Genomic DNA, 27,274 nt, shown 5'->3' on the forward strand with positions numbered 1-27,274 from the left:
TCACAAAAGAGGCGGTGGGCAAGAGCATGCCTATAAATTCAGAAGCCAGAAGAGGCAACCAGAACTCAAGTCGTAGGTGGGGAATGTGTGCAGAAGAGCTAAACCCAAACCTGCCCACGACTCGCAAGTGATGTGCGGAGATGGGCCCGAACTCAACCGGGGTAACAGGCCGGCCGGAACATCATTGCTGAACATTGCCTGTTATCAGCCAAAATAGAGTTACACTAGGGGGCACATTTGTAAAAGCACGAACGCTTGAGCATTCATGCGAACACTCCGAGCGTATTTTCGTCGATTTTTTCGGGCGTCCGCACGACTTTTTCGCATGGCGCACGACTTTTTCGTACGCCGCACTACTTTTTCGGACGTTTGCATGAAAAAATCGGAAAAGGTTTTACCGCTGTTTACAATTGTTTGGTCCGAAAATTTTGTGACTTTCGGATCATCAATACGATATTATCGTGACTAATACGATTTTTTCGTAAGCATTTTCGTGATATTTGCGATCTTCCGAAATTTTCGTTTCCAATACGATTTTTTCCCATTCGTGATTTGGATTCGTGGATTAGTAAATGTGCCCCCAGGTAAATAGGTAGGTAAGGGTAGAAGTGGTAAATAGGACTGCATCAGCATGCTGAATTGGTACAATCCCCACGTCTACACAGGCCACCATAAAGGGCTCTGGCACACGGGGAGATTAGTCACCCGCAGCAAAACTCCCTGTTCGCGGGCGACTAATCTCCCCGAGTTGCCTTCCCCCTGCCATCCCACCGGCAAACATGTAAGTCGCCGGCGGGATGGCAGACGCGGCAGCGCGATTTCGCGCAAATCGCCCCGCCGCGTGTGCCATCCCGCCGGCGACTTACATGTTCGCCGGCGGGATGGCGGGTCATGGCAACTCGGGGAGATTAGTCGCCCGCGAGCAGGGAGTTTTGTCGTGGGCGACTAATCTCCCCTGTGTGCCAGAACCCTTATGATCAACTGATATCTGGCTACTATTGGGCAGGTTAGAAAATCCTGCCGTAAAAGCACCTTTGAAGTAAATGCATTGTAGAAAATATATCTATGCTTTATAGAAAGAAAAAGCAAGGGATATACAAAAGGTAACAGCTAGTCGGTATATAGGTCGCATGCAAGCACAGTTATGGTTCATACGCAAATATAAACCGGTAGAGTATTAGAAGGTGCTACTGCCCGTGTCGGTCAGCCATTTTCTATGGCCATAGGTTATGCCTCCCACCAGCGGCCATCTTCTAAAGGGAATCGTGTCGTGCTGCGCTTCGGCGTGTAGATGGCAGTGTAGGATCAGAGCGAGGCGGCAGCTGTGACAGCGGCCTAGGCGCACAGGAGGGCAGGGCATATAACGCGAACATGCTGTCACTATGCCGTGGCTCGCTTAGGCTTTGCCGAGCTACCTTGACGCACTGCTCCGGAAGGCCTGTAGCTTCCTCTCGCTGGGTAAGCATGCAGGCCTACAGAACAGAGGAAAGGGGGCGGCCAAATACCGCTGAATACAGGCTGTACTTCAGTAAGTAGCGCGGCATCGCTCTCTTGGATTGTAGGACAGTGAACTACCCCTTGCTATGTGAGAATGGAACTGGCAATGTTATGTCTCCAGCGTACTGACAGGCTGTACCACCGCCGGGCGGGGGAGGGCAGTCAGGGACGCTGATGGTGTAGGTGAGGGTGTCGATTCAGTGGGGTTACATGTGTTTTTAAATGTGACTGCTCTCTTCTATGCTATTTCATATGTTCAAGGTCATCTCCGTTCTCAAATGAAGATTCCACTACTGGTGCAGCTATACATCGTACTGTATTTTCAAGCACTGAAAATAATAAAAGTTATTATTTGCATTTGTGCATAATTAATGTGAAATGACTTTTACATCCTCTCATCTATGTAGTCTTTAAAGTAGAGCAGGGCAGTGGAACAAGTAATGTAAAGACTAACAGTGCTTTTATATTGCAAGAATAGCCAGCCTTTGGGGTGCTTGACATATAATGAGGGGGTGTCTGCCTGGCTATTGGCATGCTATATAGGTACAGGTATAGGACCCGTTATCCAGAATGCTCGGGACCAAGGGTATTCCGGATAAAGGGGTCTTTCCATAATTTGGATCTTCATACCTTAAGTCTATTAAAAAATCAATAAAACATTAATCAAACTCAATAGGATTATTTTGCATCCTGTAAGGATTAATTATAACTTAGTTTGGATCAAATACAAAGCACTGTTTTATTTTTATAGAGAAAAAGGAAATCAATTTTAAAAATCTGAATTATTTGATTAAAATGGAGTCTATGGGAGAAAGGCTTTCTGTAATTCGGAGCTTTCTGGATATCGGGTTTCCGGATAAGGGATCCCATACCTGTACTAGAAAAAATAGTAAAACTGGCATGTTTTAACATTGACTTGAAAACTTATTGTAGGCAGTCTTTAAGCCAGCAGGAGGGATAGGACCACAAGATGTATTTATCCTAAGGCTTATCCTAGGGTCAGGGTATATGTAACCTAGGATATTAATAGTGGGAAGAGTTTGGTGAATGTTGGGTTCATATATGAAATTAAGGTTTGACTGTTATAATAATGCTTGCCATTTGCAGCACACTTAATGCTTGTCCTATTAAAATAGGTGAACAGTCTCTAACTCAAGGTAAATGCAGTGGTTTCCAAACTAGGGCTGGCACCCCTTGGACGTTAGGAGCACTGCCTTTTGGACCCATTTGAGTGTGATTTGGGGAGAATGCAGGAGTATCTGGGAGCAGAAATGGGCAGTTTATTGATTTTAATAAAATCATGCAATTTTATTAATGTTTTTGCTAACAAATTTAAGCATTAATCCCTTTTTAACATCTGCTGGCCCTTTTAAAAGAATTTAATTGGAGAAATGACTGCCTGACTTCGGCATTCTTCAGGCGTTTGTTGTTGTTGTTGTTTTTTTTTTTTTACTTTGTCAGTGCCCTTTACAGTAACATTAGATAGATTCTATAAAACACATTTTCTTAAAGGAGAAGGAAAGTTATTGTGGCATTTCACTGCCAATAGATTTGCCACATTAGTGCCAACTAGAACAATATATTTAGTTCTTAGCATTCTAGTGGGTGGGGGAGCAGGATAGGGGAGAGAGAACTGTGCAGACTCTGGACATGGGAACATCATATTTACTCCTTTAAGCCATACAGTGGATTCTATTCATTTTTTTGCATAGTACAATACGTTGGTTCTAAAGGAATTATATAGCTGCTTGCCATTGACTTTTCTTGACAGGGTGAATGCTTCTGACAAAGGGCACATCATTCATGCCAACACTGACTTATGCCACTTAGTAGAATAAAGGGTATATACCACGAAAATAATTTCTGTTCAAATACAGATGGCATCATTAACCATGGCTAAGCATTGTCTTACCATGCTGATTGTGTATATGGAGCCACATTCTCTACCTGGGTATTGTACTACAGTGAACTACTCACAGGACACTCATTCTTACTTTTCTTGAGAATAAAAACCTGCATGCTCCTAGCTCTAGATGCTAGTATATCACTGATGCTGTTTTGTAGCGATACCTTTCAGGCTAATGCCCCATGGAGAGATTAGTTGCCTGAGAGAAAGCTGTGCTGCCAGTGGAAAGGCATATGTATTGCTTCTTTTTTTATGAAGTAGTGCAAAGTTTCTTTCTGCAGGCAACTTCGTGCGACTTTGGAAAAGAATGTAACACATATGCCTTTCCACTGGCAATTCACTTAGTTGCCCATGGAAAGTCATCTTGGAGAGTTTAGTCACCTGTGATAAATCTCTGCTACCACAGGCAACTAATCTCTCTGAAATGCCTTTACATGGGCAACAAAGTGGGCATTAGCCTTAGGGCTATGGCACATGTTGGTATTGGTTGCCTGCAGTAAATCTGCTGTACCACAGGCAACTTATCTGCAAATGCTTTCCCACTAGCAATAATGTTAATCATCAGTGTGAAAACATATGCCTCACTTCGTTTTTAAAGAGTAGCCCATGTTTTCATGTAAAGCAACTTTAGGTTACTTTGCAAAGCCAATGTTTTGCTGGTGGGAAAACATTTGCAGGAGACTAGTCGCCCCTGGTAGAGCAGATCTATTGTGGGTGACTAATTGCAACATGTGCCATCATTCTTAATTTTAGTTCTTATTTTAAAAAGCTTGTTAAATATTCCTACTTTACTTTTTGTGCATTTTAATGTTTAAAAGATATGAAAAGCACATGGCGTCACAAGCAATATGGGACATTTAGAAGGTGTTCAAATGCACACTACTAAGCTTCTTATGACAAGCAGAGATTGATAACCATCCTTTGCAAACAATATTACCAAGACCAAAATATCTTTTGTTTAGAAAGCAGTTGTTTATGTGTGAGTGTATCAAAAGTTTGTCAAATCCAAATAAATCTCATCAACTGTAGCTCCACTGTCCAACTTTCGACTTACTGTGGCTATACAGGGGCAGATTTTATCTACCGATTCTGCAGCTAACCTGCTCATGTGTGGGGCACTCCAACGGGCCTACCCGGCTAATATCTGGCCTGAAATTGGGCAGATGTTGATCAGACAGGTTTAAAAGTCTATTCAGAGCAAGGACATCATTTGCCCATTGATGTGGTCCTCGCGCCAGAGGCCTTTATCCCAGTCACTGTAATCTCATCATTTGCCCCATATGATCGGATCAGTCAGATCCGCTCATTTGGCCACTCGCCAAACAAGTGAATCTTTTAATGTATGGGCAGCTTTATTTTAGGCTACTGTCCCACAGAGCAAGTTAATCCCTCGCAATAGATCTCTAAAATGTCTTTCCACCAGTAACAATACGAATCGCTGGTGGCACGAAGTTGCCTGCTGGAGGAAAGTTCGCATAACTTTGGAAAGCCGAAAGCAATGCGTAGACCTTTCCACCACTGACCCCTATTGTTGCCGGTGGAAAAGCATTTTGGAATAGGAAGTCCCTAATTGTTAGTGAGCCTCACTATATTGTAATAGAAAGAATCAGAACTTTGCCAGTTGTTACTGCGGGCCCTTCTTTTTATTTGAATCCAGCATTATACCTGTATTATATTAGGCCCCTAACCCTTAAAATTTCTTCTTTATTTTTTTTTTTTCTGACTTGTAGAGAATTCAGATGGCAAATTCATTTCACCATTTCATGACATCCCTCTGCATGCAAGAGCCGAACAGGTAATTGTGTGTGTTATATAAGTTAAAAAAATATATATATATAAATGTAATATGTGTGTGTATATAAAATCAATATGTGGCAGGTTCTACAGAGCTACAAAATAAGCTCATGTATTGACCTATATAAAGATGGTGATAGAAAGGAGGAGACTTTACTAGGGGGTGCCAAATCTTAGACACCCCTCAAGATCATAATCACACACCTGATGCACCAGGCTAGTCCTTCTATTAGCAAATAAATGCACTGGCCGGGGGTACGTCTGAGTGAACACCATGGAGCAAGCTTCTTCATTCTTCTATGGCCCAGGGCAAGGTATTAGCAGTAGAGTGAAAAAGCTCTGTTGCTTTGGTGGGCCCAGGTGCAATGGTAAATATATAGTACTATAAAACTACAGGTATGGGACCTCTTATCCAGAATGCTCGGGACCTGGGGTTTTCCGGATAAGGGATCTTTCCGTAATTTGGATCTCTATAACCAGACCATAAGTCTGCTAAAAATCATTTAAACATTGAATAAACCCAATAGGCTTGTTTTGTTTCCAGTAAGGATTAATTATATCTTAGTTGGGCCCAAGTACAAGGTACTGTTTTATAATCACAGAGAAAAAGGAAATCGTTTTTAAAAATTAGAATTATTTGCTTATAATGGAGTCTATGGGAGATGGCCTTTCCGTAATTCGGAACAATCTGGATAAGTGGTTTCCGGATAAAGGATCCCATACCTGTAATGATATATAACTGCAGGCCAAGTTGGCAGCTAATTGGCCTATGTATTAAGCCTTCCCAATAACACATCTGACTGATTTATCTGGTTAGAATTGTGCAGGTTAGAAAATCCCTACTGATGAGGGCTGCATCATTAAGTTGACTTGGTTCTTCTCCCAACAGGTCTACATAGGCCTCCATTATGATTCGATCGCTAGTTAAAGGGACAAAATTTGAATCAGATCAATATGGCGCATCCTGTGGGTTACACTGCCAAATGATCAGATATTGCCGTACATGGCCAGCTTTACTTTAATATGCAGAAGCCTAAATAATTTGGGAAGCTAGTAATAATCTAGCTCTCATTTTTTTAATCCAGTCAAATGGTTTCTTGAAAGTTTTTCTTTCTGTCCTTTTGCAATATCCAGGCTGTTTTAAAGACTTCAGTATTTTAGGCTAGAGCTTTCTACATTAAAATATCTCAAATGGGGGGAGGGGGGAGTGATAATTAAAAAAAAACAAAAAAAAAAACAGAAATCATAACATGTCCTGGAACATGGAGTGAGCTCTAGAGAAAAAGTCTGCAATGTTAAAGGGCCACGTGCGTTTTTCATAGCTGTATTAATTATACCTGTTCCATGCCTCCCATCAAATGACCTTAATATAACTTTCTGTTTATTCAGGACAGTGATGTGCCAGCGAAGAAATCAAAGAGTAATTGGGATAAGGTACACTTAAGCATTTGTGTTCTCTGGAGTCTACACTAATGTGCTTCCTACATATAATGGCAATGATTAGTACTCGTGGTCAGTCCTAATGATTGTGTGTGTCTTCCCTCCATGCTCCGTTCAATACATACAGCACTGTGTAGCAACTAATAGTGACCTCCTTGTTACACACCATGTTTAATCAAGAAAATCTATAATGTTATACAGTACTTAAGACTATTTAAAGCCTAGGCTCCTTAACCCCTCTTTTAGCTGTTGAAAAGAATGGCACGTCATAAAGCTGTGCATTCTCCAGCCCACTAGTTTTAGGGGTTTTTAATCAGGCAAGAGAGAAGCAAAAAGAGGTGGTGTTTGCAACACAGCACCCGTACCTGGAAAAAAAAGTTGTCGTAAACAGGGAATTTCTGTCAGAAGAACTGAACCCCCTGACCAGTTTTAACATTTCACCTTACAGCACTCAATTCTAAGCTACGATTTGTGACAACTTTGCTTTGCTTAATAAACTGTATCTGCACATTTTTATATTGAAACTTGTATATGCAGCACTATGCATACAGACAATATAATAATTTAATGAATAATCATTAACTGACCAGGAATAATATATGAATACTAAATTTTAAAAAATGTATACAGTATATACAGATGTGGTAATTATATTACCACATCTGTATATATTGTATACATTTATTTAAACTAAAAAAAAAAAATTTTTCACTGGTTAATCTTTTAATCAGAATTTGCTTATAAGGAAATGTCAGACTTGCCATCAGACTTATCTCTAAGTGAATTATGAATTCCAGCTCCGTTTTGGCCTAGATGCCTGTATACCACTTTTCCTACACTCTTTATCACCATTTCTTGTGAATTCATTGTAATTAGCTTTCTTCTGTTGAAATTTCCATCTCTGCTGCAAGGAAAACAGAGCGCTTCAATTAGGCTTATGTGTGGAAGGCCAATGCTGTTCTTCATAGCCAGGTTAGACACTACCTAGCAAGTCATTCATATTCCCACCAAAGGCTTATATAACATTATAAAGTTTTGTACTATATATACATTTTAGAGGGTGGCCTCTAAATGTCTCAGTCCAACACTGGCCAGAGGTGTGTAAGATTGAAACGTGACAATGATACCCTTTATCATGACCCCCTGGTACCAAGCATTGTAACTTCCATACCTGTATGACCAAATATATATATATTTTTTTAACTTTTCCCTCTTTATTTTGTTAGAATGTGTTTAACATGGTGGTTGAGGTACCTCGTTGGACAAATGCTAAAATGGAGGTAGTTATTGCTAATTTATATAGTTTATATTAAGGGTATGCCTTTTGCTATATAATTACTGTTAAGATTTCAATAGTAGAACACAAAGTAATTTTATGAAGACTTCTATACGTTATGGTAATGTGATATAAACGTTTTTAAGAGCATTATACTTTGTCATATAGTTTTGTTTCTTTTTTATCAATCAGTTTTGCTTCCCTCTCCAGATTGCAACAAAAGAACTTCTTAACCCTATTAAACAAGACATCAAAAAAGGGAAGCTTCGCTATGTTTCAAACATTTTTCCTCACAAAGGTTACATATGGAATTACGGCGCCCTTCCGCAGGTAAAATGTTATTTTCTTGTTTGTGCTTTATAAAAATTTGAAGGATTAACTTGTGCTTGTGTGTTAGATGGCTATACATACATGAAGCTCCTTAACTAGCCCTTGGGTTTGTGGGCAAAACGGCACCAATAACATCTGGAAGTTTGCTAAATATTTGTGTTTATTGTTAAAGGGCAGTCTATACCTTTTTAAAGGGGTAGTTTACCTTTTAGTTAACTTAGTATGTTATAGAATGGGCAGTACTTAGCAAATTTACATTTGGTCTTTTTTTTTTTTTTATTTCTTATAGTATTTGATATTATTTGCCATTTTATTAAGACTCCTTTCAGCTTTTCAACAGCCAAAAAACCATTGCTCTGTGAGGCAGCAATTTTGTTATTGTTACTTTTTATTACTTATGTTTTTATTCAGGTCCTCTCCTATTCATATTCCAGTCTCTTTTTTACACCACTGCCTGGTTACCTGGTTTAACCATAGCAACCAGATAGGTGCTGAAATTCTAAATTGAAGCTTCTAAACAAAAAGCTAAATAACTATAAAACCGCAAAAAAATAAAAAATGAATACCAATAGCAAATTGTCTCAGGTGAACAATGAGCTCAGGCAACAGACCTTGTGTTAAAATATATATTTAAAAATGTTTTTTTTCTGTTTTCCAAAACTGTTTGGGGATAATTGCATTTTCTATTTGGGATCTGTACATAACATTGTATTTGTTCCTGTAGCAGTTGAATATGTCGTATGTCGTAGCTGAGCAAAACTTACCTAAAGTTTCCTTTCTCCATTTGCTTCTGCAGACCTGGGAAGATCCCAAGCATGTTGACAATGATACCAAGTGTTGTGGTGATAACGATCCAATTGATGTCTGTGAAATTGGCTCCAAGGTTGGCTTTCCTCTGCTCTATAAGATGGCAATTAGGTGTGCATGTGTATTGCACCTTTTATTTATTTTTTTTCTGCTATTCCCTTAACCAGGTTATTATTGGAGATCTAAAGAGGCCATTGTATTGAAATAATATGAAAAACAAGGCATTCTTTTTGTTCCCCCTTTTGAGTTTCCGCCGTAGGTTTTTGTAAACAACCACTTCAGTGCTCAACCCTTGCTTGTTATGGTGTTTGTTTGGGCCTTTTACAGGTGGTTTCAGCTTTGATTCCCTATTCTTCTCTGTGATAAAGAGTGACAGGTGCAAAGGAAAATCATAACTTTTTTTCCGTCTGAGTACAGTTAGAGAGAAAAACATTATGCCATAGGCCTAAAGGTGGCCATACACCATAAGAGGTTGCCAAACCAGCAGATCGTTCTCCCGATATGCCCACCTAAGGTGAGCAATATCAGGCTAATTTGATTATTTGGCCCTAGGGCCAAAGGATTGAATTACAACGGTGGTATTAGGAGCTGGGTCTGATCAAGGACTGCATCAGTTTCCCGGAAAATCAAGCCTAACCGATCGACATCTGGCCAATTTTTGTCCAGATATCGATCAGGGAGGCCTGTTGGGGTGCCCTTACAGGGGAAGATAAGCTGCCAAATTGGTCTAAAGGACTTCAATCAACAGCTTAAATCTGCCTGTGTATGGCCACCTTCAGAGGATAAGTATATTACTTTAGTCAGCAGGCCCTACAAAACAGAAGAAGGGATACTTTTAGAAAAAATGATTCTTTCAGAATCAAAGTAGAATTATCAAAAGTGTAGGCCTACTTAAGTATCTGCAAATAGATATATGGAATATTTGTTTTCTTGTATTACTAAATGCTGAGTAAATGTCTTGGCATTGTATAAATAAAGAATAAAATTAAAATGCCAAATTGCACTGTGGGCAGCACATGAGCATTGTCTGGCAAAAGTTATCTGCAAATGTCCTTTGTGTCACAATTCACCAATTGGAAATTTTCATAACCTTTCCTACATGTTTGGCAGACCTCACCAAATGGGGTTCTCAATCCAGGCAAATAAATATCTAATGTCATGGGAGCAGACATTTAATCAATGTGTATGTACTAATAAACTGCTGATTTGGTCGTGAGTGGCCTTGTCGGCATATAATACCTGCCCATGTATGGCCATCATTACTCTGTTCTTTAACCCCTCTCATCTTGTTGGTGTTTAATGTTGTACTGTGTACAAGTATGCAACCCCCATCTAAGCTCCTTGACCACTATAGTCAGGTGCTCAGTCCAGGGGGATTGGCACCCCGCAGGCAACATGAACTAACAAAATCGACTAGCACACACGACTGCTGAAATGCGGGAATCTCCCTGCTTTTCTTTCATCGCATGCAACATTTTAGGGTTGATTCCCTTTGTCGGGTATACAGATAGAGTGATAGGTAAGTTTAAATAACGTGCTGATTCGTAAAGTGTACTCCTACAAGAAACCTAACCTTTTACTGCCCAGCATCCACCCTAGGTTTAAACCACTAATGCACAAAAGCCAAGTATCAAAAATTACACCATTGCACCATACCAAGTTGTTACATTAAACGACTGAAAAATCACAAAAGGCCGATGTGTCCATAGATAATTGATTGACCATGGTGATAACAGCCGATTAGTTTCACTTTTTTTTTTTAAACACCATTTGAATATGAAGTATTTTTTGCACCCTTAAAAGCAGCGACAACCTTCAATATATAAAAGAAACAGAATTTAGCTTACCCTGATTAACAACCCTTACTATCACATGACTTGCGAGTTGGCTTTTTTCCCTGTTATTTAGCTAACTTTGCATATTGAAAGTAGGTTTGGGATTTGGTTGAATCATAAAATTGTAAATGTGATGTGTCCCTAGTCTGAATAGGGAAAAAAAGGGCCTGTTTCATGTTTTGTCTGTGGCTACACTTCAAATACGCCTGATTCTAGTGTTAACTGAAGGCTTTGTGTTCAGTGCTCATGGATGGATCAACCTGAACCCCACAGGTTGAGAATGCCCACTGGTTAATAACCCAAGTGGATTAAGGCCGAAAATATATAAAGTTTATATGTAGACAGTAAAAACAATTAAATGTTTTCGGAAGCTGAGAAACCAGAGCTTCAAGAGGAAAATAATGATTGATTAATTGTATTAGGATTAATGTTTTGAAACCATAGAAGTGCAGTTTTGTTTTATTTTGATCATTTTTTCTAGTGAGCCAGAAATAAGCCCTGTCAGATGCACACTGCATTCAGGCTTTCGGTTACCCATTATATACATTTTGTATAGCCAAACTAACAATGTTTAAGATAGCCAAGGATACGCATTTCATGCTCCTACAAATGCAGGTGCAAAATATATAGAACAATATGCTTATTGTGCTACTGTTATTTATTTATTTATTTTCTCCCTTCATTGTTAATAATCATAACCACATATTCAGACAGTTTAAGTATTTATTTAAGGGGCTATAAGGTCTTTTGACTCTCTGCGAAATATTAATCCCAGTAAAAACAAGCAAAGTATACCTTCCTTTTCATATTTTGCAGGAATCTTCCACCTCTCAACCCCCAGTTACACAGATGTTCTTTGCTGCTTCTGTTCTGTCAATCATTCCTTTATTCTCCATGAATAGCATTCTTTATTGTGTTTCTAATGAGCCGCCATTATAGTTACTAAAATAGCTATTTGGTACTCTAAATACTACCAGATATCCATAGAATAACCACTTCTTTTCTTCACAAATCCTAAATTACTCTGAGCCTTCGTCAAAATTGTCCTTGGATTTTATTATGCATTATAAAGAATATTAGAGAACTGGCTACTAAACCATTGTCAGATAACTTTCATATAAATGTTTTATTTTTAGATTAGGATATAAACACATTTCTTATACAAGGGACCATGAAATGCCTTCTTTTTTTTAAATCTTTTACATAATTTGTGCCCTGAAGGTTTGTGCAAGAGGTGATGTCATACAGGTGAAAGTGTTAGGAATTCTCGCTCTAGTGGATGAAGGCGAGACTGATTGGAAGGTAATCGCAGTCAATATTGATGACCCGGATGCTGAGAAGTTTAATGGTAAGTTCTGATTTCTAAAGCTGTATTGATTCTATACAGAATATAAACTGTGTGGGGTGCCTTTTAGGCTTACTGCTAATAATGGGTGGGTTGTTCGTCTACAATCAATAATCAAAGTGTTTTTTGTATGTTTGTTTCCAGATGACCCTGATGTTAAAAGATCATTATTTTCTAAGCAATATGTCACAAACTTCTATGTTATATTATAAAAGAATAGAAATCCAAATTGCCTTTGTATGTAATTTTGTGCAATAAAACTATTGCTTTTGATGTATCCCACCCCTGATGTTTGCACATCTTTTATTGGCAACATCTGCATTGTTAATTTAGAAGATAGGCTTTTTCATGATCAGTGTGGGCCAATAAAAACTGCAAATGGTCCAAGTCAGCCCATGTATGGGTCCCCCAGATGGGCCTACCCAACCAGTATCTGGCTGAAAATCATCCAGATGTTGATGGGGCAGGTTTAAAAATCCCAGTGAGACAAAGAGCGCATCAGTTTAAAACTGGATATTGAAAGATCTGGTTGTGATCAAATGATCAGATCTTTCTCTGGTATTCCCACCTTGAGGTGGGTAATATTGGATTGATGCAGTCGAGCTGATGAGCTTTATCACCCCAATGTGATTATTAAACTAGCGAGATCGACATTAGGCTGATTTTTGGACGGATAAAAGGGTTCCTTTTATATGCCTCGCCTGAGCTCTTTATCATAAATAAGGACTGTGCAGTTTGGCAGCAGAGTAGGCCTTGACTGTTCCTTTAAAGGACATGTCAACCCCAAAAATATTTTTTTGCCTAATAAAAGAAAATATAATTCTAAGCAACTTAGCAACTTTCCAATATTCCAATTTATTGAAAATGATTAGCGCTTTAAGTTATTTGCAAATGTATTTGCTATAGAAAGCAGCATTTGCTGAACTCCTGGTTGTTACTTTTTAAACAATGTTGCAAGTGTCAGGCTCCTCCAGCAAGTCAGGTCTGTAAAATCTGCTGGCATTTGTTATATTGTTTCAAATGCCAGAGCCACCAGGGCAGAGAATAGAAAGGACAGACAGACACTGCTTTTAATAGCAGTTAAATATACAAATAACTCAAAAACCATTAGAAATATGTAATGAATGTATATTGCAAAGTTACATTTTCTTTTATTGGGCAAAACAATATTTTTGGGGTTGACATGTCCCGCTTCAAAAGCGTCTGTTTCTTAGAAGTTTATTTTCGTATCTGTAACGTATTTGTTATAAACCTTTATTGTAATCATTTATTGCTTTGTTACCAAATGCCCAAACCAGCTCTCATAGCCTTGCATGTATTTTGAATCAAATTTGTCAGACAATAGTAGCTTCTGAAATCCTAATGACATGTTACCAGGCTACGTCATCTAACAACAAGTGCTGATACAAGTGCTTGTCCGGGATATTTGCTTTCTAGGTGTCTTCTGGTATTTTCAAGCTATTAAAAAGTGTAGTGCTTTACAACAACCTAACCAGATGCAAACATAGACAATTTTAAGATACTTCTGATGTCAGATCCAGAACAATAGAAATGGATTATACCTATAACAATAGCCAGACGAGAGTCCAACCCTGCCCCCCAACCCCCAATCCGACCCCAACCTTACTTTACTATTTTTCCCTCTTACATGCCTTAAAGGAACAGTAACACCAAAAAATGAAAGAGCTTTAAAGTAATAAAAATATAATGCACTGTTGCCCTGCACTGGTAAAACTGGTGTGTTTGCTACAGTAACACTACTATAATTTATATAATAAGCTGCTGTGTAGCCACGGGGGCAGCCATTCAAGATGGAAAAAAGGAGAAAAGGCACAGGTTACATAGCAGATAACAGATAAGCTCTGTAGAATACAATAGTGTTTTATCTGTTATGTGCTATGTGCCTGTGCCTTTTCTCCTTTGAATGGCTGCCCCCATGGCTACATAGCAGCTTATTTATATAAATTATAGTAGACTTTCTGAAGTAAACACACAACTTTTACCAGAGCAGGGCAGCAGCACATTATATTTTAGTTACTTTTATACACTTTCCTTTTTTGGTGTTACTGTTCCTTTAAATGTAATTTACCCTGTTGAAAAACAAACAATAAAAACAAAGTTTAAAAAAAAAAGTGTACTGCTTTAAAGCATGGAGGTATCCTGCATGCCTATGGTTGATCCTATAGGGCAGTGCTGTCCAACTTCTGTGGTACAGAGGGCCGGAATTTTTCTGACCTACGTGGTGGAGGGCCGATAATGGAAGCCAGTTTTGACCACTCCCTTTTTTGAAACCACACCCACTTGAAACCACACCCGTGTTATCACATGACCATACCCATATTAATGGTTGTAGTACAGCAAAAACCTGCCATACACTGCCTGCCCTAACCTGCCTGTGTGTGCCATACTCTGCCTTCCCTACCCTGCCTGCGTGTGCCATACTTTGACTGTGTGTGCCATACTTTGACTGTGTGTGCCATTCTTGGCTGGTATGTGCCATACTTGGCCTGTTTGTGCCATACTCTGCCTGCCCTACCCTGCCTGTGTGTGCCATACTCTGCCTGCCCTACCCTGCCTGTGTGTGCCACACTCTGCCTGCCCTACCCTGCCTGTGTGTGCCACACTCTGCCTGCCCTATGCTGCCTGTGTGTGCCATACTCTGCCTGCCCTACCCTGCCTGTGTGTAACATACTCTGACTGCTCTACCCTGCCTGTGTGTGCCATACTCTGCCTGCCCTGCCTGTGTGTGCCACACTCTGCCTGCCCTATGCTGCCTGTGTGTGCCATACTCTGCCTGCCCTACCCTGCCTGTGTGTACCATACTCTGCCTGCCCTGCCTGTGTGTGCCAAACTCTGCCTGCCCTACCCTGCCTGTGTGTGCCATACTCTGCCTGCCCTATGCTGCCTGTGTGTATGGGACACACAGGCAGCATACAGTGAATGCTGGTACTGCTCCTACAGTCTGCACAATAACTATATATTAAAAAACATTTTAATTGCAGTACCACCACAGTATATGTTCTTTTTGCAGTGTGCAGGGATTATTTGTGGGTTTCTACTGCTCCTCCTGCTCTAAAGTGTAAACAGGGGAACAATGGGGGTGATTACAGCCTGAGGTGTGAACACTGCAGGGGGTGAACAATGCAGAGATTAAAAGGTGTGAACAACACAGGGGATTACATATTTAAACAATACAGCCTGATTACAGCCTGAATCTGAGGTGAGAAACATGCAGGGGGGGCAGTTAATCACAGTACTGATACCATTTAAAGCTTACACAAGAGTAAGCCATCAAAGCAGCCAGACAGGTGGGGGGCCGCACAGAGGGGGGTCGCGGGCAGCCAGTTGGACAGCACTGCTATAGGGCAAAATATAGATACATGAAGGTCCTCTTGGACATAACCACATCTCTTTTTAACTGGCTGAATTTGTTCCTCTGGGGGAGATTTTGGAAGAATTTAGGATTTCAGTTGGTTTAAACTGAATGATGGCTTTTAAGGCCTCCCAGACTGCTTAAAAGGCAATCACAGAATCACTTCCTTTTTTTCTGATTGCCAAAATCACTAGGCTGCAGCATGCAGCCTGGGTAATCGCATCTTGTGGTCCAAAAATAATAAGAGGTTAAGCGTCCATTAAAATGTTTGAAAGGCATTGATGGAGGAAAGGTGTGAGGCTGAAAGACTGGTTTGTAGAAGGCTGCAGGAATCTAGGTAACATAGTTATTAGGTAGGGATATTCCTGCTGCATATTGCATTGCTTAAAGGCAAAAATAGGCTACATTTTTTTTGATGATTATGTCAATTTATTGCCTTTCAGACATAGAAGATGTAAGAAAGCACAAACCTGGCTATCTGGAAGCAACTGTTGATTGGCTTAGGACTTACAAAGTCCCTGATGGGAAGCCTGAAAATCAGTTTGGGTTTAATGGAGAGTTTAAAGGCCAGGTATATTATATTTGATACAGAAGTAATATTAAAGCATCAATAATACAAAACATTCTTGATATACAATATGCCATTTACTTTCATTCTGTACATATGATATGAGACAGATTTACTAAACGTTAGGCTTATTTTCCCAAGTGTGGCGCTTTCTATTTTTGAAATGTTGTGATGCAGTTTCACTGGCATGTTACAGCTGAGCTATAGTTCAGGCTTTTATTTTCACATGCTAGAATAAAACATAGACTACAAAACACTTAGCTGCCCAACTCCTGAGAGTCTGATATTATAGAAACACTTGCTAAACTGACAGTGGGAAAACAAACTCTTGTTGTGATACGGTGGGCCTGCCAGGTAGATACCTTATCAGAATACATAATTTAAAACTTCCACTTGTGTATTACATATTGCAAGCTTGCACAGAAAATCCTTTTCTGATGGATCAGCACAGAAAGTCATTTCTATGGATAATCTAATGGATCAACATAAAATGCAATTGGTATGGATTCATCTGACTACCTTAATTATAAGTTTGACCTAGGGTGATGGTCATATGAAACAGAGATTTTTATCCTCAGTGGTGTTAAGTATGGAGCAGGCAAGGTGCTTATTTATAACATCATGGATACTGTGACGCCTGGTGACTAATTTCTCCTACTAGGAATCTGTAGCTGGAAGAACACTGTGTCTTCGTTTAAGATGCTTGGAGTATATACTTCCTGCCACTATCAAGGATGATTCCTTGTCTTCAGATCCTTTAATTGCTAGATTATGTTCTTCTATGCCTTTGTTCGAGTGGCTGATATATCACCTTTTTCTTATTGTTGCCTGCTTCCACTCCTGTCTTGTTTTATGGATTTTGTTATCCCTTTAACACTGTACCATACTGATGGTGTTGTTTTCATATACAGTGGTTTGATCTCTTATTTTAATATTTGGAAAATTTTGCAGGATTTTGCTGTTGAAGTGATTAAATCTACTCATGAATACTGGAAGAATATGCTGCACAAAAAATCAGATAAAGGTGAAATAGAGTGGTTAGTATCATTTTCTAAGTTGTATTCTTTTTTTTTTTGGGGGGGGGGCCTTCATTCTAGAATTGATTTAATTTAAAACCACCGTAGTTCATCAAATCGTAATGATTTGCGCAATTATCACACGTCTGTGCCAGGGCTTATACTCTGAGAGTGAAAGGGTTAGTTCCTGCAGCCTGGTGGCATAAAGTTGCCACAATATATAATAAAAGGCACAAGTTAGCCCATGTGCAGTAACCCATAGCAACCAATAAGATGTTTACTTTTACACAAGTGACAAGTAAATGCTACCTGCTGATTGGTTGCTATAGGTTACTGCAGATGTTTAAACTTTAGTGTCTTTTATTACATACAACCCAGAGTCACTGACTGACTACAGTGTGGGTTAACAATGGTGATCAGTTTAGGTATGGCAAGGGCAGTTTGGGTGGTATGGCTATCATAGAGGGAGGACCAGTAATCTGTGTGGCTCTAGCAGGTAAGATTTTTTTTTTTTTTTTTTTACTAAAGATTAGATTGTCTGAAAACGTCTTTAGAATTTACGTTATATATTTTTTTGCATCAGACAGTGTTATTTATGCAACATTAAGTTGTTGTGCTGTTAGCAGTGTTTAGTTACCTAACAAATCTGTTTTGTTTTTCCTTTAGTAAAAATGTATCTGTAAGTGAAAGCCCCTTCTGCTGCCCTGAGGATGAAGCTGCATCCATTGTTCAGTCTGTAAGTTAGATTTTGTGTGGAATAATTCTTGTTTCCATGTGTTCATTGGAAAGAACCTATTACATACTCTGTATATTGGGAGGCTTGTCTCACCTGCAACTGTCAAAGGGGACTCTTTTTTCCTTTACACTGTTTTAACTGTTAAATATACTTAAAGTGATACATAATCCAATTTTAACAGGAACATGCCTCTATGCCAACATGAATCCTTGCGCTGCTATTTTTTTTTTTTTTATTGATTTGTTCCTCTGCCTCCCTCTTTACTATCTTGCATTGGTCTTTGGCACACTTTAAAGTTGTGCAGCTTTGTGGTTTACATCTCACTGTAGGGACAGGGCAAAGTTCTCATAGGCTGGTGCCCTGTTTACATTTGTCCTCCAGCCTATTGGAATGTTGTCCTGCTTCCAAACAAGCTGTCACTTATGAAGCTGTTCAACTGGTGAGCTGGTGGAGGCAGGGGGCCATTTTCAGTCGAAAGTATAGCAGCACTAGGGTTTATGTAGACATGTTGACACGCTTAAGTTAAGACGTGGAACTATCCCTTTAAGAACATATATTAAGATTATAGCTCTGATACCTACTCCTTATATATTATAACCTAAGTATATTATTATTTTGCAGGCTCCTTCACCAGGAAGTCCGAATAAAGTTTCCTCAGATGGTATATAATATAATCCTTTTGTGTGTTTTTGTTTTGCTTTTATTACACAGTGGATGAAAAGGATTTGGTTTATTTTACCAGAAAAGTTGCATATTTAAATATTCAATAAAACAAATGGGGGGAGGAACCTACAAATGAGTCCCGGGGCTGTAGAAACATTGCATAGAGCAAAAATCTGTTACAGCCAACTTGAATGTCTCTGCAGCAGGGAGCAGCTGCTTCTCTGCAGGTGCGGAGCAAGCCTCCTGTACCATTGCCCAGTTGGTGGAAAATCTATAATAGAGATCCTACTGTACGTAACTGAGCCAAATGCAACAAACAGCTGACCAGATTCTGCACATCCTTTCTTATAACTGTGCTGCTTCAGACTCATTTGTTTCATTATATTTCATACTCACTTAGTCGTAGTGATAGGTTTGGGTTGTCTGACACGCAAGCTCCCCTCATTTCTCAGCAGCTGTTTATGGCCCTGCAGCTGTTAGAATCTACAACTCTTGGCATTTTGCGAGTTCTACATCCCTGGTCTAGACAGTGTATGCTTCATAGAAATATGTATGGCCCCATTGTTTTCCATTTTTTAAAGGTCAAATGTTTATTTTCAGTCCCACAGAACCTATTGCTTTTGTTTGATCTACCAAAACACACGGACTGCTTCTAATAAATCTAAGTGCATATTGTAATGTATTAAACAGGCTGAAAGGCCACCCTTCTGTTGTTCAGTCTGAATGACCTCTAGTGGTTTTTTGTGCACTGGATGGCATGGTGCACTTACAGATAATATTTTGAAACCTGCACGATTAATTGACAAATTTCCATGGTATAATACAAAATGTACTAATATTGCATTAGCTGGGAATGTCTGACCACCATACACGTACCAAAAAGCATACTGTTGTAAAATTGCACATAACGATCACAACAGTTTAGGAACAACATAAATAGAGACCGAAAGAATGGGAGAAAACTTAATATAGTTTAGACTCGCCTCTTCATCGCCTTATATAGTTGCTTCCATGTCAGTAATACTAATCCTCAATGTTAACATTGGCAAGAAGGCAACCCCACCACAGTTATCTTATACACTCCTTAGTGAAGATCCACTAAACGACGGTCAGACTTGTGTACCACAGTAACTCACTTTGGGCCCCAGCCAAGGATGTTTCCCATCAGCCCTTTATTTTAACCATAGGACTCTGAGACCTAATACATTTAACCCTGTCTACATCATATTGTTGTGAAAGTGGGCCCTTGATAATCAGGTTCGCTGGTGGGCCCTAGAAGGCCACAACCAATACTGTATACTGGTGTAAAAGGCATAATTTGTCATGATGATTAAGTGTGAAATTTTTGGTTACAAGGAGGAGGCTTGTTCAAAAATCTTTTCATGAAACAGAAGGGATAAATGCCAAAATATCAAATATGTAAACAATCCAGGCTTTAGGCTGTTTCAAATGTCTCTTTGGTAAGATTATATTTCTCACGACAATCATTTCTTCTCTTTCAGTTGATACATGGCATTTCCTTAACAAATGAACTCTCTAACAAGTTATTAGAGCTCCTTCTTCAATTCAAGAATATAATCAAGAAGATATATTTTATTTTTTTAATAAAGTGGTTATAAAATTTAAGGCAGCATTGTGTAAATAAACACATTCTCTTTTCGTTAACAATATTGTTTTCTTTATTATTTTATACTTTGGTTAATTAAATAGTATTGTAGAAGGAAACCATTTTTTTTCTTTGTATAATAATAAGCAGAAATCCTCAACTAACCTGGGCACATATGGCTTCTGCTTAGCCATATGTGCCCAGGTTGGTTGCGGATTTCTGCTATAATATCCTAACATCTGGGCATGGGGGGGGGGGGAGTGGTTCTGTACAGTTTAAAAAGATACTTGCATGTTCTTGTTGGATCAAGAATTGTGTCCTGAAAGAAAGGACCTGCAGTTGTTAAAATGTTTGTCCCACATGAATGAAAAAATTGGAATGGCCATGCATGTGTATGGGCCCCTCTTACAGTATTGTCCTTTTGGCCTGCGGTTTGATCAGTTGGAGTACTTTATGGGTCTGCTCATGTATGGCCACTTTTGGGCAAGGAGCACATGATGGATGAAGTTGGCTGCTGTAGGTATGCAGTTAAGGAAAGTTCCAATTGAGCAAATGGCACTATCTTTTTGAAGGCCTCTGTTGGCCAGGGCAATTCTTGGCTGTGTGTCTTATTCACAGAATGTGACTGCAGGTCTGTCAGCTGATACTCCCCACTCAATGCAGTGCAGTTTTGGAGATTTTCTTATAGGAAAAGTAACACTAATTTTTTTAAGTAAAAAAGCTATTCTACCCTGCCCCAATAACTGCCCTGTCCTGCAAACCACTTAGTATTTTAAATGCATTAATAGAAAATACCTGCTAAAACTTGGCTTCCTGTAAATTGAACTACGGCGATAAGGCGAAGTAAGGAGCAGCATCCACTATGCGACGATCGATTGATCGAGCCTAGCTTTCTTTCTGTATAGGAAGGAGTCAGGCTAGGCTCGATCAATCGATCGTCGCATAGTGGATGCTGCTCCTTCCTTCGCCTTATCGCCGTAGTTCAATTGACAGGAAGCCAAGTTTTGCAGGTATTTTCTATTAAAGCATTTGGTTTGCAGGATAGGGCAGTTATTGGTGCAGGGTAGAATAGCTTTTTTGCTTTAAAAAAAATTAGTGTTACAGCTGGAAAAGACAAGGCCATTCACTATGTTTCAACACTATGACCGTTTAATATATGTTACATTTTAACATTTCCTGTTTTTCTTTCCTTTTTTCTTTTTAAATAATTGCTGAGATTAAAAATAAGGTAATAATAGTCCAGCCAGCTAAATACGGCATGGTATTACCTAAAACAACTGCATTTAATAGAACACATATGTTTTGCACTGCAGGCTGTTTGTCTTTTATTAAGTGTATTTGCTACATTCTAAGCCTCGTGAGTGGCTGGCTAAACTCCAGCACAAATGGTTAATAGTTAACATAAGTCAAATAACTTGACATTACATACACCAGAAAGGAACTGTGATCAAAATGTAGTTGTGGTCATTTGTCAATGCGGCAGACAATAGAAACATAGAAGAAAGCATGCACAGTTCCCATGACAGGTGCTACACTGGACCAAAACATTCACATATAAATCTACTTTGGCTATAAGAACACCATGCTCTAATCTGCATGAATGTATGGGACACATGAACATGCCTTTACAGGAAAAAAAACAATAGTTCTCAAATTTGGGGTTTAATTTCTTGTCTAAACAAATATGGCTAGCACAGCTGTAATCTTTTTATACATAAAGCACATAGTTAAGTTGGGTTGAAAAAAAGACAGAGGTCCATCAAATTCAACCCTTCCAAGTAATCCCAGCACACACAAACCTACACTGACCTATCTGTACACTCACATACATAAATCATATATACCAACATCAATACTAACTGTAGATATTAGTATCACAATAGCCTTGGATACTATGCTTGTTCCAGAACTCATCCAGGCCCCATTAACAGAATCTGCCATTACAACATCACTAGGAAGGGCATTCCCCAACCTCACCTCCTACGCCACTTCAAATGAAAGTTCCGCTCTTCTAAAGAGGTGGGCTCTGGTGTGATGATTGTTTTTATGGGGAAAAAAAAAAAAGAACATCCCCTATCTGCCTATAATCCCCTCTAATGTACTTTTACAGAGTAATCAAGTCCCCTCACAAGCACTTTTTTCCAGAGAAAACAACTCCAACCCTGACAGTCTAAAATCTTCCATCCCCTTTACCAGTTTAGTTTGCATGTCTCTGCACTCTCCAGCTTTTTTTTTTTTTACAATTCACAAGAAAGTTAAAAACTAATTACAAAATAATGCTATTTTGTGCCTTGTTTTTTTTTTTCTAAAAAAAAAAAAAAAGACTACATCCTACAACCATTTGGTTTGTATGTGGCAGAACCAGCAGTTTGTGGGGGGCTAGCGTTGCCACGGTGCCTAAATCTGCCCTGATTCAATCTTAAAGTTAATGATGCCACCAGGGAGCGTCGTCCAATCATCAACTGTGAACAGTTTTGCTCTCTTCACTGAAATTTGTGTGCTTCTGAGCTTAGTATCTAGTATCTGTATATTTTGAATTCTTCTTTTGTGCAGCCCCATTGAATGTAATGATTTTTAATGATATACCACATTAAAAACACTATAAATCCAACATATTTATATTGGAGAAAGTTACATTTGTTCTCTACTATTGGCCCTTGTATGGCTATACTGTTTCCCTGTAATCTGAATGCAATTGTATTTATTGGATACTTGGAATAATGCCTGAACCAATTCACTGTATGGCAGCTGCTACACTAGTCTGTACTTACAACTATGTAGAGAATCTTTTATGCAATGTTACAGTGTGGCCAGAAATTATACAGAATTGTTGTATGTGCCTAGTGCAGCAAAAATGTGCCTGGGGAACAAAGGGTTATGTTTTACTCTCTTCCAGTTACATGCACTGCAGCTGAGTGCAGAGCCACTGCACCTAAATGGCGGTGTGGATACATACCTGGGTGCTCTGCCCTGGAGGTCTGTGAGGGGAGGAGACTGCTCCTCCAGAAACCTTGCTTAAACCAGATAGTGAGAGCTAAAGGTAGTGCAGGGTCTTTAGAAACTAGTTTTCATTTACAAATGCAAGTGCAGCCACACTAAAATAACTGCAAATATTGTCCACAGTGAAACCTGTGTAGAATGAAGATACTGTAGATACAAAGTAAGATTGATAAATACGGTAGGTAGGTAGATAGATCTCTGTAGCTCCAATTAACTCGTTCTCTTCATATAAACCTAGAACATACAAATCCCACTCTCAGCTTGTATTCCTCTCATTCCTGTTACTAGCATTACCCTTATATCAAAAGCCACTGTTCAAACATCTTGTGCCCTGTGGAATTTCTGCTCAGTCTGTAAAAACTTACCTCCATTTTTAACCTTTTCATCGCTAACTCCTTTAACTTACTTTTAATAACTGAAACCTGGCTTCTTCATACACTGCCTCACCTGCTGCTTTCTCCTAAGGGGGTCTACACCTTACTCACACTCCCAGACCTGGGAACAAAGCAGGGAATGGGGTAGGATTCCTTCTTTCTCCCAACTTTACATTTAAAGTTCTTCCTCCTGCTCCTTCTCTGTTGTTTTCCTCATTTGAGTTTCACTTCATTAAGCTCTTTTGCTCTTTCGCGTTTCTGTGATATACTGACCTCCTGGACCAACTTTACAATTTTTTGACAGCTTTGCTGCTTGGCTTTCTTTTATCTGATTCACCCATCCAAGGTGACTTTAACATACCTGTTAACAATCCTAATGCCCTTACTGTCTCTAAATTTCTTTCACTAACATTGTTTTTTCTCTGGGCTCTGGTTCCCCCTCTCACTACAATAGGAACTCTTTGGATCTCATATTTACCAGATTCTGCTCAGTTTCCAACTTTACTAACTCCCATTTCCCGCTCTCTGGTTAGAATCTGCATACATTTTAGCTCTCGCTAACTCCATCCACACTCTCTGCAGCCCCCTTTCCAAACATGCACATATCAGGACCTGCAATCCCTATACACGTTGCATCTCTCTTTGCCTTTGACTCTTCACTCTTATATCTCAACCATCTCCTGTCCTAATCTGGCTGCCTCTGCCTACTACAGCACACTCATCACTGCCCTTAACAAACTTACTCCTGCCAAGACAAAACGCAATCGACCTAAACGGCTCCAACCTTGGCACCCTGCTCATACCAAAGCCCTCCAAAGGCAGTCATGTACACTTGAGTGTCGCTGGTGCAAATCCCAGTCGGAATCAGACTTCTGCAGCTACAAAACTGCTTCTCTCTCCTAAATACCACCCTGTGCCAAGCTAAGCAAACCCACTTTACTGCACTCATTGACAAAATCTCTAAAAAAAACCTGCACAACTTTTCTCTACCTTTAACTCTCTGCTGTCCCTTTCCCACTCCCTCCATGTGCTTCAGTCACTGCTCAAGATATTGCTGAGCATTTTAAATACAAAATTGACACCATAAGAAATGACAATGCAGAACTTAATCCCTTAGCCTCTTAGCCCCGCCCTTCACTCTACCCCGTCTCTTCTTTGCTCCTTCAATTTGCCGTGTCTCTTCCTGCCTGTCTACTATCTCTACTATATGTCCCAATGTTACTTTAAATTAAACCTCTCTAAGACAGAATTGGTTCTTTTTACCCCCATATCTATCACAGTTAACAATTCTACTTACCCCAACTGAATCACCCCATCTTTCCAGGCCTGGTGTCTTGGGGTTTTTCTGGATTCTGCCCTGCCCTTTACTCAAATCCAATCACTTATCAAACATGTCACTTTCACCTAAGAAATATTTCCAAAATATGATCATTTATTGCCCAAGATGCTGCCAAAATTCTTATTCTCGCTTTTATCATTTCACACCTGGACTACTATAACTCTCAATTAATTAGCCTTCCCCTCCATAGGCTGTCCCCCTCTCCAGTCCATAATGAATACTTTTGCCAGGCTCATACACCTCTCCACACTCATCCTCTGCCAATCCCTGCACTGACTTCCGCCATCAACCAGAATAACATTCAAACTCATGACCATCACATTTAAAGCAGTTCATAACTCTGCCCAACCCTAACATCTCTGATCTTATCTCTAGATACCAACCAACCCGCTTGTTACGCTCCTCTACTGACCTGCATAAGAAATGCTGCCTCTTAATGCAAATATTCAAACCAAAAACAAAAGGGATGCACTGCTCATATTTCAAATAATGCCTGGAAAATCCCTATTGTGAAGCGTTGGATAATCTGAACATTTTAAGAACTGTAGTGTGCTCATTTGCCAAGTGTAGTGTGGCAGGAATTCATTTTATTATGGACTGATTTGCACACATTGATTCCTGGACAATTAAAGGGAGTTATAGTTGCACTTTGGTCATGAAGCAGGCATACAGCATTGGCAATCCATCGTCCTAATGTGTTTTTATTGATGTTTGATATAGTGTTATTTTCAATTGCATTTAAAATAAAATCATTTTTATGTTGAAAACCTAGAGTGCTGAATTAAGGCTCCATTTTGGGCTTTATGTTTCTATTTGGTCCACAAGGTCTTGTGCAAATATTACTTGTGTCATAGTTATTGGATCTAAACATGTGTTCATGTTGGCATTGCCTTGCGTGGGAGATAACTATGGTCATGCACCAAGGAAATAAAACCATTTGTTAGTACATACAAAAAGCCAGTAGGGACAGAAGGGTGCATTTAATGCGCTGTGAAATCTGAAGAAAATGTTATAGAAAAGCCAGATCAGTATTTTTACTCTCTGCTTATGCGTCTCCTTTGAGTATTCTGTTAGAGATCATTGATTCTTTGCAGATGTTCTTTTAATGCCAGTAATTTGAAATTCCATTCCCTAGAATCTTTTTTGAATGTTGGCTTGAAGTCAAGACTTGGCTTTGTTCTGCTCTACCCTGACAACACACAATACATGAACATATGAACTGTTGGGTCCCATTTCCTTATTTAATGTGCACCTATAACCAACAAATTTATGCTTTCCCAGATAACATTTGCTAGAGATTTAGTAAATCCCATATAATCACACTGAAGCCTGCCATTTATTATTAGCCAGATATTCATTATCTACCATCTTTTTCTATTGTAAACCAGAATTTAAAGAATGGATTAAACCTACTGAATTGGGCCATATTTAGCTGTATAAATAATATTTGCTTTACCAATGGCACAGCAGCATCTATTCTATTTACTATATGCACCAAAGAGCAATTAATCTCAACTCCCAGAATCACCAGAAAGCCAGGCTTTCCCCAAAATGCCTTCCACTGGTAATAAAGTGAATCACTGGTAGAAAGGCATATGTGTTGCTTTATTTTCCGAAGTCGCACAAAGTTTCCTCCTGCAAGAAACTTTGGGCAACTTCGGAAAACGAAGCACTGCTTATACCTTCCCACTGGCGATTCACTTTTTTGAGATTACGGTAGTTAATCTATATAATTTGTCCTGTGCAACCAGGATGAAAATATCATTGGTTGCTATGAGTTACTGGAAAGGAAAGATTAACACACATGACCCTTTATGAATATTAAATATATAAGATTAATATGCAGGAACCACTTTTCAATACCATATAAACAGGGATCCCCAACCTTTCTTATTCGTGATCCACAGTCAAATGTAAAAAGACTTGAAGAGAAACACAAGCATCATAAAAGTTCATGGAGGTGCCAAATAAGGGCTAAGATTGGCTATTAGGGGCCTCTATGCACACTATCAGCTTACAGGGGGCTTTATTTTATTTAACCAAAACTTGCCACCAAGTCAGAAATTCAAAAATAACTACCTGGTTTAGGGTCACTGAAAGCAAGGTAGAAGATGCCCAACAACATAGAGCAGTAAAAACGCATGTTGTATGTGATCTGGATTGTGTTAATTTCTTATTATTAATTAATTAATTTCTTATTATTTTCTTATTGTTTTATTTTTTTTTGGTTAGAGTTATTTATATATTTAAAGATTTATATGTGAGTTCTTCAGCCTAACATTTTTTTATGGCTGCAGCATACTTGTATAAAGCATTTAAATCTCAGAAACTATAAGAAAATAATTGTAGGGACCCATAGGGTTAATCTG

General features: G+C 39.2%; 1 protein-coding gene across 1 annotated transcript; it reads left to right on the top strand.

Moving 5' to 3' along the window:
* Window positions 1-1,316: 1,316 nt before the first annotated feature.
* ppa1 (pyrophosphatase (inorganic) 1) lies at window positions 1,317-20,254 on the top strand. Its single transcript, NM_001017130.2, is given in 12 exon segments — window positions 1,317-1,528; window positions 5,134-5,198; window positions 6,587-6,631; window positions 7,864-7,917; window positions 8,124-8,243; window positions 9,040-9,126; window positions 12,107-12,233; window positions 16,047-16,174; window positions 17,123-17,208; window positions 17,854-17,923; window positions 18,545-18,584; window positions 20,089-20,254. Coding segments are annotated over 12 exon segments (915 nt in total). The 5' UTR covers window positions 1,317-1,464; the 3' UTR covers window positions 20,118-20,254.
* The last annotated feature ends 7,020 nt before the right edge of the window (window positions 20,255-27,274 follow it).

The sequence above is a fragment of the Xenopus tropicalis genome, chromosome 1 (assembly GCF_000004195.4).
Source record: "Xenopus tropicalis strain Nigerian chromosome 1, UCB_Xtro_10.0, whole genome shotgun sequence".
In the NCBI taxonomy this organism is placed as follows: domain Eukaryota; kingdom Metazoa; phylum Chordata; class Amphibia; order Anura; family Pipidae; genus Xenopus; species Xenopus tropicalis.